The sequence below is a fragment of the Erpetoichthys calabaricus genome, chromosome 2 (genome assembly GCF_900747795.2).
Source record: "Erpetoichthys calabaricus chromosome 2, fErpCal1.3, whole genome shotgun sequence".
Classification (NCBI taxonomy): domain Eukaryota; kingdom Metazoa; phylum Chordata; class Cladistia; order Polypteriformes; family Polypteridae; genus Erpetoichthys; species Erpetoichthys calabaricus.
In genome coordinates, this window is record NC_041395.2 from 348,872,753 (window position 1) to 348,882,461 (window position 9,709).

General features: G+C 48.9%; 1 protein-coding gene across 3 annotated transcripts in view; it reads right to left on the minus strand.

The window, feature by feature from the left end:
* The window catches only part of lsp1a (lymphocyte specific protein 1 a), a 99,385-nt gene extending 93,422 nt beyond the window's left edge, over positions 1-5,963 (minus strand). For 2 of the 3 annotated variants that reach the window (XM_051923477.1, XM_051923476.1), the window contains exon 1: positions 5,804-5,963. In XM_051923477.1, the coding sequence (XP_051779437.1) occupies positions 5,804-5,874 (71 nt within the window). In that variant the 5' untranslated portion in view covers positions 5,875-5,963. The remainder of the gene's footprint in view (positions 1-5,803) is intronic. The other variant, XM_028796132.2, reaches the window with a different exon arrangement.
* Positions 5,964-9,709: the final 3,746 nt, after the last annotated feature.

Consider the following 9,709-nt stretch of genomic DNA (forward strand, 5'->3'; position numbering starts at 1 on the left):
GCGTATCTAAATGTCTACAGTACGCATCAACAGGATATTTATAATATATTAAATAACTGAACTATTTATCAGGACTGTCATGTTTGACAACCAGCTGTGGAATTCTGTTCAGTAGTTTGGAGACGTTTCATGATGACACCAAACTATCCATCCATCCATCCATTATCCAATCCCGCTATATCCTAACTACAGGGTCACGGGGGTCTGCTGGAGCCAATCCCAGCCAACACAGGGCGCAAGGCAGGAAACAAACCCTGGGCAGGGCGCCAGCCCACCACAGGGCACACACACACACACCAAGCACACACAAAGGACAATTTAGGATTGCCAATGCACCTAACCTGCATGTCTTCGGACTGTGGGAGGAAACCGGAGTACCCGGGGAGAACATGCAAACTCCACGCAGGGAGGACCCGGGAAGCGAACCCGGGTCTCCTAACTGGGAGGCAGACACCAAACTAGAAAGGCGGAAAATGGAGAATCAGTCGAATCGTGACAGACGGACCAGGGCAGAATACAAGCGTTGGCAGATTTGCGTGGCAGAGAAGTTTATTGTAAATAAATGCAAATTATTACATATAGGAAGTGAAATGTGCATCTGTGCCAAAATCGACGCTTTCTTTCTTTCTTTCTTTCTTTCTTTCTTTCTTTCTTTCTTTCATTGATAACTTTAATGCGAGTTGCATTTTCACTATACGTTTTAGATATACCAGTAGGGGGCATATGTGAGCCGTGGACCGTAACGAGCGTTGTGTCTAAATGGCTACAGTACGTATCGGTAGGATATTTACAATACAATATTGAAAGAAAACCAATTACATATTACATATTGAATTACATATTGCATGGTTATGTTTAGATAGATAGATAGATAGATAGATAGATAGATAGATAGATAGATAGATAGATAGATAGATAGGCCGGTCATGGAGAGTAGCCGAATCGTTATAGAGGGACTTGAACTTTTACAGGCTTGGGCAGATGAAATTGAATGTAAGTAAATGTAAAGAATTACAAAATCTTTCTTTCTTTCTTTCTTTCTTTCTTTCTTTCTTTCTTTCTTTCTTTCTTTCTTTCTTTCTTTCTTCTCTGAGTTGCTAGCTGTGATGGCGGTGTTCTATCGAACCACACAGCCTATGAAAATGTGCTCCAAAGCTGTTCTGCGCATGCCCAGTATATTTCACCTCATTCGTCGCCATACATATCGATTTGTGCAACCTTAGAAAAAACACTGGCTGATGGCGAGTAATACTTTTAAAAGCTTACGTTTGCACGTTTTGACTTTTAAACGTGTGAATATTCGCTACGGTAGCATATTTCGACGATATTTCGTCTTTTCTTTTCGCTGCACTTTTCCGAAGTACCAGCAGGGGGCCCACGTGAGCCGATGTGCGCGCCCCCGACGCTCGAGCGGATGTTTGAAATTGAAAGCCAAATCTTCAGAATGTCGGAGCTCACTTGGACTTTTTTTTTAGTAACATTTGCTGCCAGACGTGTTGTAAGCGCGATGTTCTGAGTAAACGTTAGTCATTTTGAGCCTCAGGGATTTATTTTCTTTGGAATCAATCTAGGCGGGAGATTTTTTTCCCCCGTCCTTGTTGCCAAGTGGTCTTTGCCTGAGACATTTGTACATTCGATGAAAACTACAGTGGATTCGAAAAGTCTTCAGACGCTCCCCTTCAGTTTTTGCACGTTTTATTGTGCTGTAGAATTCATTTGACATGGACACATTTACCATTTTCGCCCATCAGTCAGCACTCACTGCATAATATAACATGACAAAGTGACAACATGTTACCAGAAAGTTCCACCGATTTATTGTAAACCAAATCCTGAAACCTCTCCTTCCCAGAAGCATTCAGACCACTGGCTTCAGCCCTCCAGACTGTGCCTCCTGTGTGCTTTGATTCTCCATAAGAAGTTTCCAGAACTTGATTGGAGCCCACCTGTGGCACATTGCATTGGCCGGACTTTACACAAGTGTCACACTGTAATGTCAGGACAAAAATGAAATCACGAAGTCCAAGGCTCTCTCTGTCATGAGGCCCAGGTGAGACCTTCTATAAAGCACTGAGTGGCCTCAAGTTCAGAGTCACAAGGACTCGGCTGACCAACAGAGGCGTTGGTCAGGGAGGTGACTAAGAGCCCAATGGTCCCTCTAACAGAGCTTCAGACGTCCATCACTCAGATGGTAGAACATGTCAGAACAATGGAAGCCACTCCCGAGTTGATGGGACTCTGAGAGCTGAGAAATGAAGACAAAAAGTGACCACTTGGGGCAGAACTCTGCAGCCTAATGCCATCCTTGTGGTGAAGCACCGTGGCAGAAGTATCACGATATGGGGACAGTTAGATTGGTGAGAATTGTCCTCACAGGTGGTGCAGTGGTAGTGCTGCTGCTTTGCAGTAAGGAGATTGTGGGTTCGGTTCCTCCCTGTGTGGATAGCGCTTTGAGTACTGAGAAAAGCGCTATATAAATGTAATGAATTATTATTATTATTAATTGCCGGCCAGCCGTCTGTCACCACTGGGCTCCCTGCTTCAGCGCTCCCCAAAGTCACCGCCCTGCCTTCATGTCTTTAGGATCACAAAGCGGGTGGCGCTGGACTGTCCGGCTGCTTGTGTGACCTGCCCAGGGCCCAGCAGTCCCCGTTCACTTTGTCTCACAGCTTCCATAATTGTGCACCTGTCACCATACAGTATGTGTCATGTTGTTGCTGGGGACAGGGGACTCGATTTAGACTGCGCATGATTACAGCACTGCATGGGGGTCTTTATGAAAGGCACTGGCCACCTCGGTAAGTCACTTCACCTGCCAAGAACCTCCTGATAAATGTGACTTTCATTAGCCAATCAGCAGTACAGCAGAACGTGCTTGTCCAATCAAGTGACGAAGTGTGAGGATGTCCTCTCTGTTTGAAGAGAAGCCCGCTGTCGTGACCTTACGATGAACCTGCGCCAGAACTTCAAGTCCCAGCAGCCACCAGAAGGGCGCAGTGCTCGATGGGAGGAGCTTTCTGTGCGCAGTTTGCTCGTCCAGTCGAGCTATTTTTTGATCGGAGTCAGCGGGAGGTTTGGAGCTTTCGTGGGTCGCGGTTTCTTGGTGGGCTTCTTCGTAAAAATGACAACGCGGTATTTTCACACTCTATTAGCTTACAGAGACCGCCTCCCCTCCGTGTCGCAGCTCCGCGGGTTTGGGCGTTTCGAGTCACTTTACTGATTTGATTCGTTTGATTCATTTACAGTCCGACATGTGGTCCCCTCTGATTGCATCGCAAGTTTATCATTTAATAGTTTGTACGTAATTTTGGTCACTAACAGAATATGTTAGTGCCTATATGAATAATAGCATTGTTTATTCATCTATATACAGTTGGTTTTATATAATTCTGGATTTGTAAACATGATTATTTATTTATTTAACCTGATCATTTCGACACCCTCGTCACGTTTTCATGCACATAATAACACATTTAAGATGCATAAGTAAAATAAGACACATCGTGCCGCTCGCATTCTGGCATTTCTTGCGCATGCGCCTCAAACGTCTGTTAGCGAACCGAAAGGCGCTGATGACGTCACGCCGGAGGGACTCGCATGGCCGTTAGCCGTCAGTTTCTTTGTGCTCATCGTTAGTTCATATGATTGACTGAAAAGAGCAAATCATTTGTGAATCGCCCGTCACTAACTTGATGGGGTCACTCTAATCCATTGCTCCCGGATCTCCTGGGGGGGACCCCCTACTCCCACCCTTGTGACCTTTTAAAGTGTCACTTTCTCCACACGCACTATTGGGCTGCATTGTCGCACCACATTGCAGGTTTTGAGCTGACCTTGGGGTGGACATGTTTTGTAGGACCTGGCAGCCCTGGGATTAGCGGAGCTGCTGTGGGCCTTCACTCACCCCGGCTAAAAGTGTGTGTCTGTCGCCTGCTTGATGATCACAAGGTGACGTGTTTGTGACATGCGTGTCCATCTATGGTGCGATTCGTCTGTTTCAGATATGCTCATCCTAAGTGGTGACCTTTTCCATACTTGTGCATTGCATGGTACCGTGTGAGTAAGATTTCAATGTCCACTCATAAAGCAGCAGTGTGAGGACACCCTGATCAGCTTCACAACTGCTTTAAATTTTAGAACATTAGAGCAGTCTGGACAAGAAGAGGCCATCAGCCCAGCACAGCTCGCCAGTCCCGTCCACTTAATTCTTCTGTAAAAGCATCAAGTTGAGTTTTGAAGGTCCTTAAAGTCCTCCTGTCCACCACACCACTTGGTCACTTACTCCATGTGTCTGTGGTCCTCTTCCTAATGTTTGTGTAAAATTTCCCCATCACGAGTTTCCAACTGTCTCCCCGTGTTCTTGATGAACTCACATTAAAGTCACCGTCTCAATCCACTGGACTCATAGTCTTCATCATTTTAGACCCATCAGTCAGGTCTCCTCTTCATCTCCTAAAGGATCAGCTCTTCATCTTTCCTCATAACTCACCCCCTGTAGAACCCCGTAATCAGCCTCGTTGTTCTTCTCTGGACCTTCTCTTGTGCTGTTATGTCTTTATGGAGACCCAAACTGCACCCAGGACTCCAGATGAGGCCTCACCAGTGTGTTATAAAGCCTGAGCAGAACCTCCTGTGACTTGTACTCCACACATCAAGACGCTATATAACCTGATATTCTGTATGCCTTGTTAATGGCTTCTGCCTGTCAGCTGATCATGTCGAGTCCACTATGACTCTTAGGTCCTTCTCATGAGGTGGACTTTCCATTTTCAGACCTTCAGGTATAATAAAGACAATTCCTGCCTCCACCTTATATTACCAGTACAGCTGACTTCACCATCACCATCCCACAGCCACAGCCAGATGATCATCAAGGTGACTTGGGTGGGCATCCAGTGGTCCTGCTCACAAAGGAGCCATTGCTAATCCTAGGAAAAGTGCCGTCTTCCAGAGCAGTAGAGGTGCTTACAGCACAAGCCCCCTGACCCACTCGGACCCTCGTGATTATGAGTCAGGCCTCAATTAAAAGTGTGTAAAAGAGCCCTGATTGGTTGATGTGGGTGGGGCTTGATCAGAGCAGCCGTCTCATAGGTCACTTTGTGAGATCACACGTTTGGTGTGTTACTGGGCTGCAGAAACAGAGAAAAGTCCACATGGGTGGTCATTCAAAGTGAGACCCCAGTGGTGTGACAAACAGGACATTTAAAAAGAAATTAAATATCGAGACTGGAGCCTCTTCTAGGAGTTCCTTCAACACTGGTGCAGACGCCAACAATGACATGCGGGACCCCGAGACCAAGCCCAAACATAGGACCCCCTTTCAGGAGACTGGCTTCAACTCCTATTAAAACTCTGCCACTCGTACCCTTCATCTTATGTCACATCAGCACCCCTCTATTGCGCCTTTCCTGGTGAGGACATCACCACTTCTACAATGAGACCCTTGACAGACTCACTCAGAGCCAATGGCAGCAATTCAACAGCTGAGTCTCAGTAGAGCCTACAGTGGCCCCGGGTTCAAGTGTGCACCTTTGTCACCACAGTGAGACCAACGAGCCAACAGCCACAGCCTGGCACACACACAGCCGAGCACCATCTCCAGGTGAAGGCCACGGCGAGCAGAGCCAACGCAGCACCGCTGGCCTTAAGGGAGGCACCCACCCTGGAGGGGGCACCAGCCCTCTGATCCAAACAATGAAAATTCCAGGAGTGCCCAGGAGGAGGAACCCCCTGACCCGGTGCCCACCCCACACAGTAAGCCACCCACACCACTTGGAATAAGAAATGGGGCAAAGTGACCTACAGCTGGATGTCCGGCTGCTGTCCGGTGCCGCTGCTCTCCTGCAGGTCCTGGTCGCCCGTCGCCTCTGCCATGTCTGCCACTCGTCCTGCTGTACTGTTTACTTGTAGATCTCGGAAACAACAAGCGGCCCCCCCTTCCAAGGCCCCGGCACACACTGAGCTCAGATAGTTTTGCTTCCTCTTTAGTGGAGAACTGAGATAAAGACGGAGAAGTCACAAGGCTGTGGGTTTGTCTCGGGCAGAAGAGTTTTAGTGACAGCCCACCAGAGTGGGGGGGGGGGGGGGCTCACTCATTTAATTCAATTTACATTCATCCAAAGCATCTTCCAAATCACAAATGCAATGCTCAAGTATCTCTGTGTCAGGAGCTCAGATGTTTGAGATGGGGGGGGGGGGGTTGGCACCAGTGTCATTTATATAGTGCCTTGCAATAGTCGTCACTCAGTTTAAATGAAAGCACAGGACCACCTGGGATCACCCGCTGGCTTCATAGTGAAGAATTCAGCAGGCTTCAGCCATTAGGGGGCCTTGCTGTCCCTGTGATCATCCCCTGAAATAATTCAACCCGTGTCCTCTGTGATACTGCATGACGTCCTTACACCTGCTTAGTCCAATTCAGGGTCTCTGGGGGCCAACAAACCCACGTCACGTCACGTCACTCCATCACCAGCTCTGCCCACAAACAGTTATGAAATGTCCCAAGAAAACTAAGCAGGAACTGCCGTCACCCCCCGGCCAGAACCGAAACTTCTCTGCTTCTCCATTGACTGGCAGCCACAGGCCCACTTCCTTTAAGGCCATCCGGTCAGGGAGGGTGGGCGCACTCCTCCTCCTGCCCTGTGCCCACAGGAGATGCCACTCTGTTTATGACGCATGACCCATCTCTCCTGGAATTTCTTCTGAAGCTGGCACTGCCATGGGAGGACGGCTCTGATTTGTCTTTAGATGGCACTCTTCACTGACCGCAGTCTTCATGTCCTTCTGTGGACACAAGTGCGCCCACGCCAGTCCCCACTAGGTGTCCCCCCACTCCGATGTCCCACATGTTTCACTTTTCTTGAGAATTCCGAAGCTCCTCACGAAGTCCCCGTGCACATTTACATCTGTCTGGGGACTCTTTACGAACAAATGTGACAAGAGAAGGGGACAAAATTGACCGTCACAAGTGACAAGAAGCGAGTTACAATGTGCAGATTCTAAAACCTGACAAAGTTCACCAAACAAGATGGTCTGCAAACGCTTCTTATACACAATGAGGGGGCCAGACGTTCAGATGGAGGTGGGCAGCTTGAAGAGAGCCTGGCCTGAGATTTGACACCATGCACAGGTGGCATCAGCAGACCTGAGTGGTCAAGAAGGAGCAGAGGACCTCTCAAGTGTCCCTAGATGCACACAGGTGTTTACCCGCTGACTACTCTGAACTATACCTGTATGTGTGCCACTACAGGATGCCAGTGTAGTGATCTGCAGAGAGGAGTGACGTGTGCCCACCTCACTGGCTGAATATCATGTACAGTACATCGCAGCCTTTCTGACTCATCTGCAGTGGCTTGGTGCCAACAGAGTGCTGCTGTGGTCCCGACATGACAAGACCCAAGCCTGGCCAGGCATATGCCATCTGATCTCTTGGATGTTATGCAGAGTGAATCTGCAAGAGTGAGAGACCACTGCAGTAAAGTCAGTGAAGGTCAGCTGGGCATCGGTCACCACCCTAGTTAGTGATGGTGAGCCAAGCTGGACAGACCGACAAGCTGAGAGAACACGGAAGTCCACCTTTGACAGGTTGAGCTGAAGGTGGCGCTCCTTCGCCCAGGTTGCAATATCAGCGAGCCATACTAAGATTCCAGCTGATACCGGGTGGTCCTCTGGAGGTCCCCAAGTGACGGGCACATCTGCGTATCATCAGCACAGCACTGACAGGAGACACCATAGGACTGGATGATAAGAGACGAGCAGCGGACCAGCACCAGTCCACAGGGCACCTACATGCTTGCCTGATTCACCCTTGGCATCTCTCTCCATGCCAGGATCTGCCCACAGGGTAGAAATCAAACCAGCTGAGAGAAGTCCAAGTGATGCTGAGGTCAGAGTGGGTGGCAAGGACAAGGTGTTGAAGGCTGAGAAGATGAGGACAGGTGACATGTTGGCAGCTCCAGCCAGCTGTAAAGTGTCAACTGCAGTGAGTACTTTGGTACGCCTTGGCAGAATGGCCGCTCTTGACTCCTGACTGACTGCGTTGGCAGTGGCACACGTCCCTGTCGCACACCCACCTTTCCAAAGGTGCATTTGGCCACTCTTCACTGCATGGTGACCAGAGCTGCGCACAGGAGCCCAGGCGTGGTCTCACCAGAGCCTCCCAGATTATGAGCCTGGCATCCATTGATTTATAGTCTGGAGTGAGGTGGCATTTTTTTCTCCGTCGTAGCCTTCATCACTGCAGTTGTGGCTCACACTCAGCCCCACATTGCCCACCCTAAGCCTTTTCTTTCATGTCTGGTGACTGCATCTTCTAGAGAATGAGATGATGATGATGATGATGATTATTATTTTTTATTTCTTCCTTCCTCTACTTTTGGTGTGGCCTTCATCATCTCCCCTCCTTCTTAAAGCAATAAGTGATTCGGTCTGAAAACTGGCACAAAATCAAAGGAACACCAGGGCCAAATCTGTCAAAGTGAGGACAAAGTAGCCAATGGGTAAGGACAACACAAGGACCCCCATACAAATGGACATTAAAGGCGCTATATAAATGAAGATTGTTGATTAATCACATATGTGTGTATTCTTAGCCTTGTCTGGTGTAAGAATTTGACATCAAAGTTTTTTGTAAAAGCCAGAAAACTGGCAAAGGTTGGCATCATGAACTGCCACAGCACCCCCTAGAGGCCTAGTAAGAAACAACACACACATAAGAGAGGGGGTTGAGATGGCAGCAAGCTTGTGATAGGCAGGAGAGCCGCTGACTGACCTGCCCTTCGCCATCTTGTTGAAGTGAAGGATGTCCTCATTGGTAGGTGGCACAACTGCCCTGTTGTCAGCCATACTTTGACTGACTTCATCTTATGTTTAAAATCGGACCCTCACTCATCTGTCATGTCAGCACCACTCTGCAGTGCCTTTCCATGGGCTTCTGGTCCAGGGGTGGTTCCTTCTTAGAATGGACACCTACACTTCTACAGTGAGATCCTGGTTGGACTCACTCAGACTCAGAGGAAGAGCCAGTGGCAGCAATTCATCATCCAAGTCTGTACTTGAACCCGGGTTCAAGTACACTCCTTTACCGCCATCGAAGGAACCACACAATGGGGCAAACGAGCCAACAGAGGAAGACTGGGAAACCCAATCAGTACCAACGTCAATAAAAGCGGACCCTCAACTCGGGGTCAAGGCCACAAGGAGCAGGAACCTACACAGCAGCATTGGCCTCACAGGAGGAACCCACCCTGAAGTGGAGGCCAGTCGTCTGATCAAAACAACAGAAATGCCAGCAGTGCCTTGCCCGGTAAGCCTGAATGAACAAAGCCAGGTGGCCTTCAGGTGGATGCCCCACACTGTCTGGCACTGATGCTCTCTCACAGGTCCCCATCACTTTGCCCATCACGTCCGCCATGCCAGCTGCTCATCTCACAGTAGGGGGCCCCAGAGTATATCGCCTCCTGGTGGCCATCAATTGCATTACATTTATGATTACAGAAAGGGGCCACCCTATGGACCTCCTATTCATGAAGTGGCACCCTTGATCTCCTTTCTTTCTTCTCTGACTCACAGTAGACAATGTTGACACACAGAGGGCTGGCATGCAGTACCCATATGTGACCCAGCAATGCACCATGAGGCCTGATCTCAGGGCGTGTGCCCATCACACCACATTGCTGTCCAGCTTCTGACCTCAGGGTGCACATCAGGA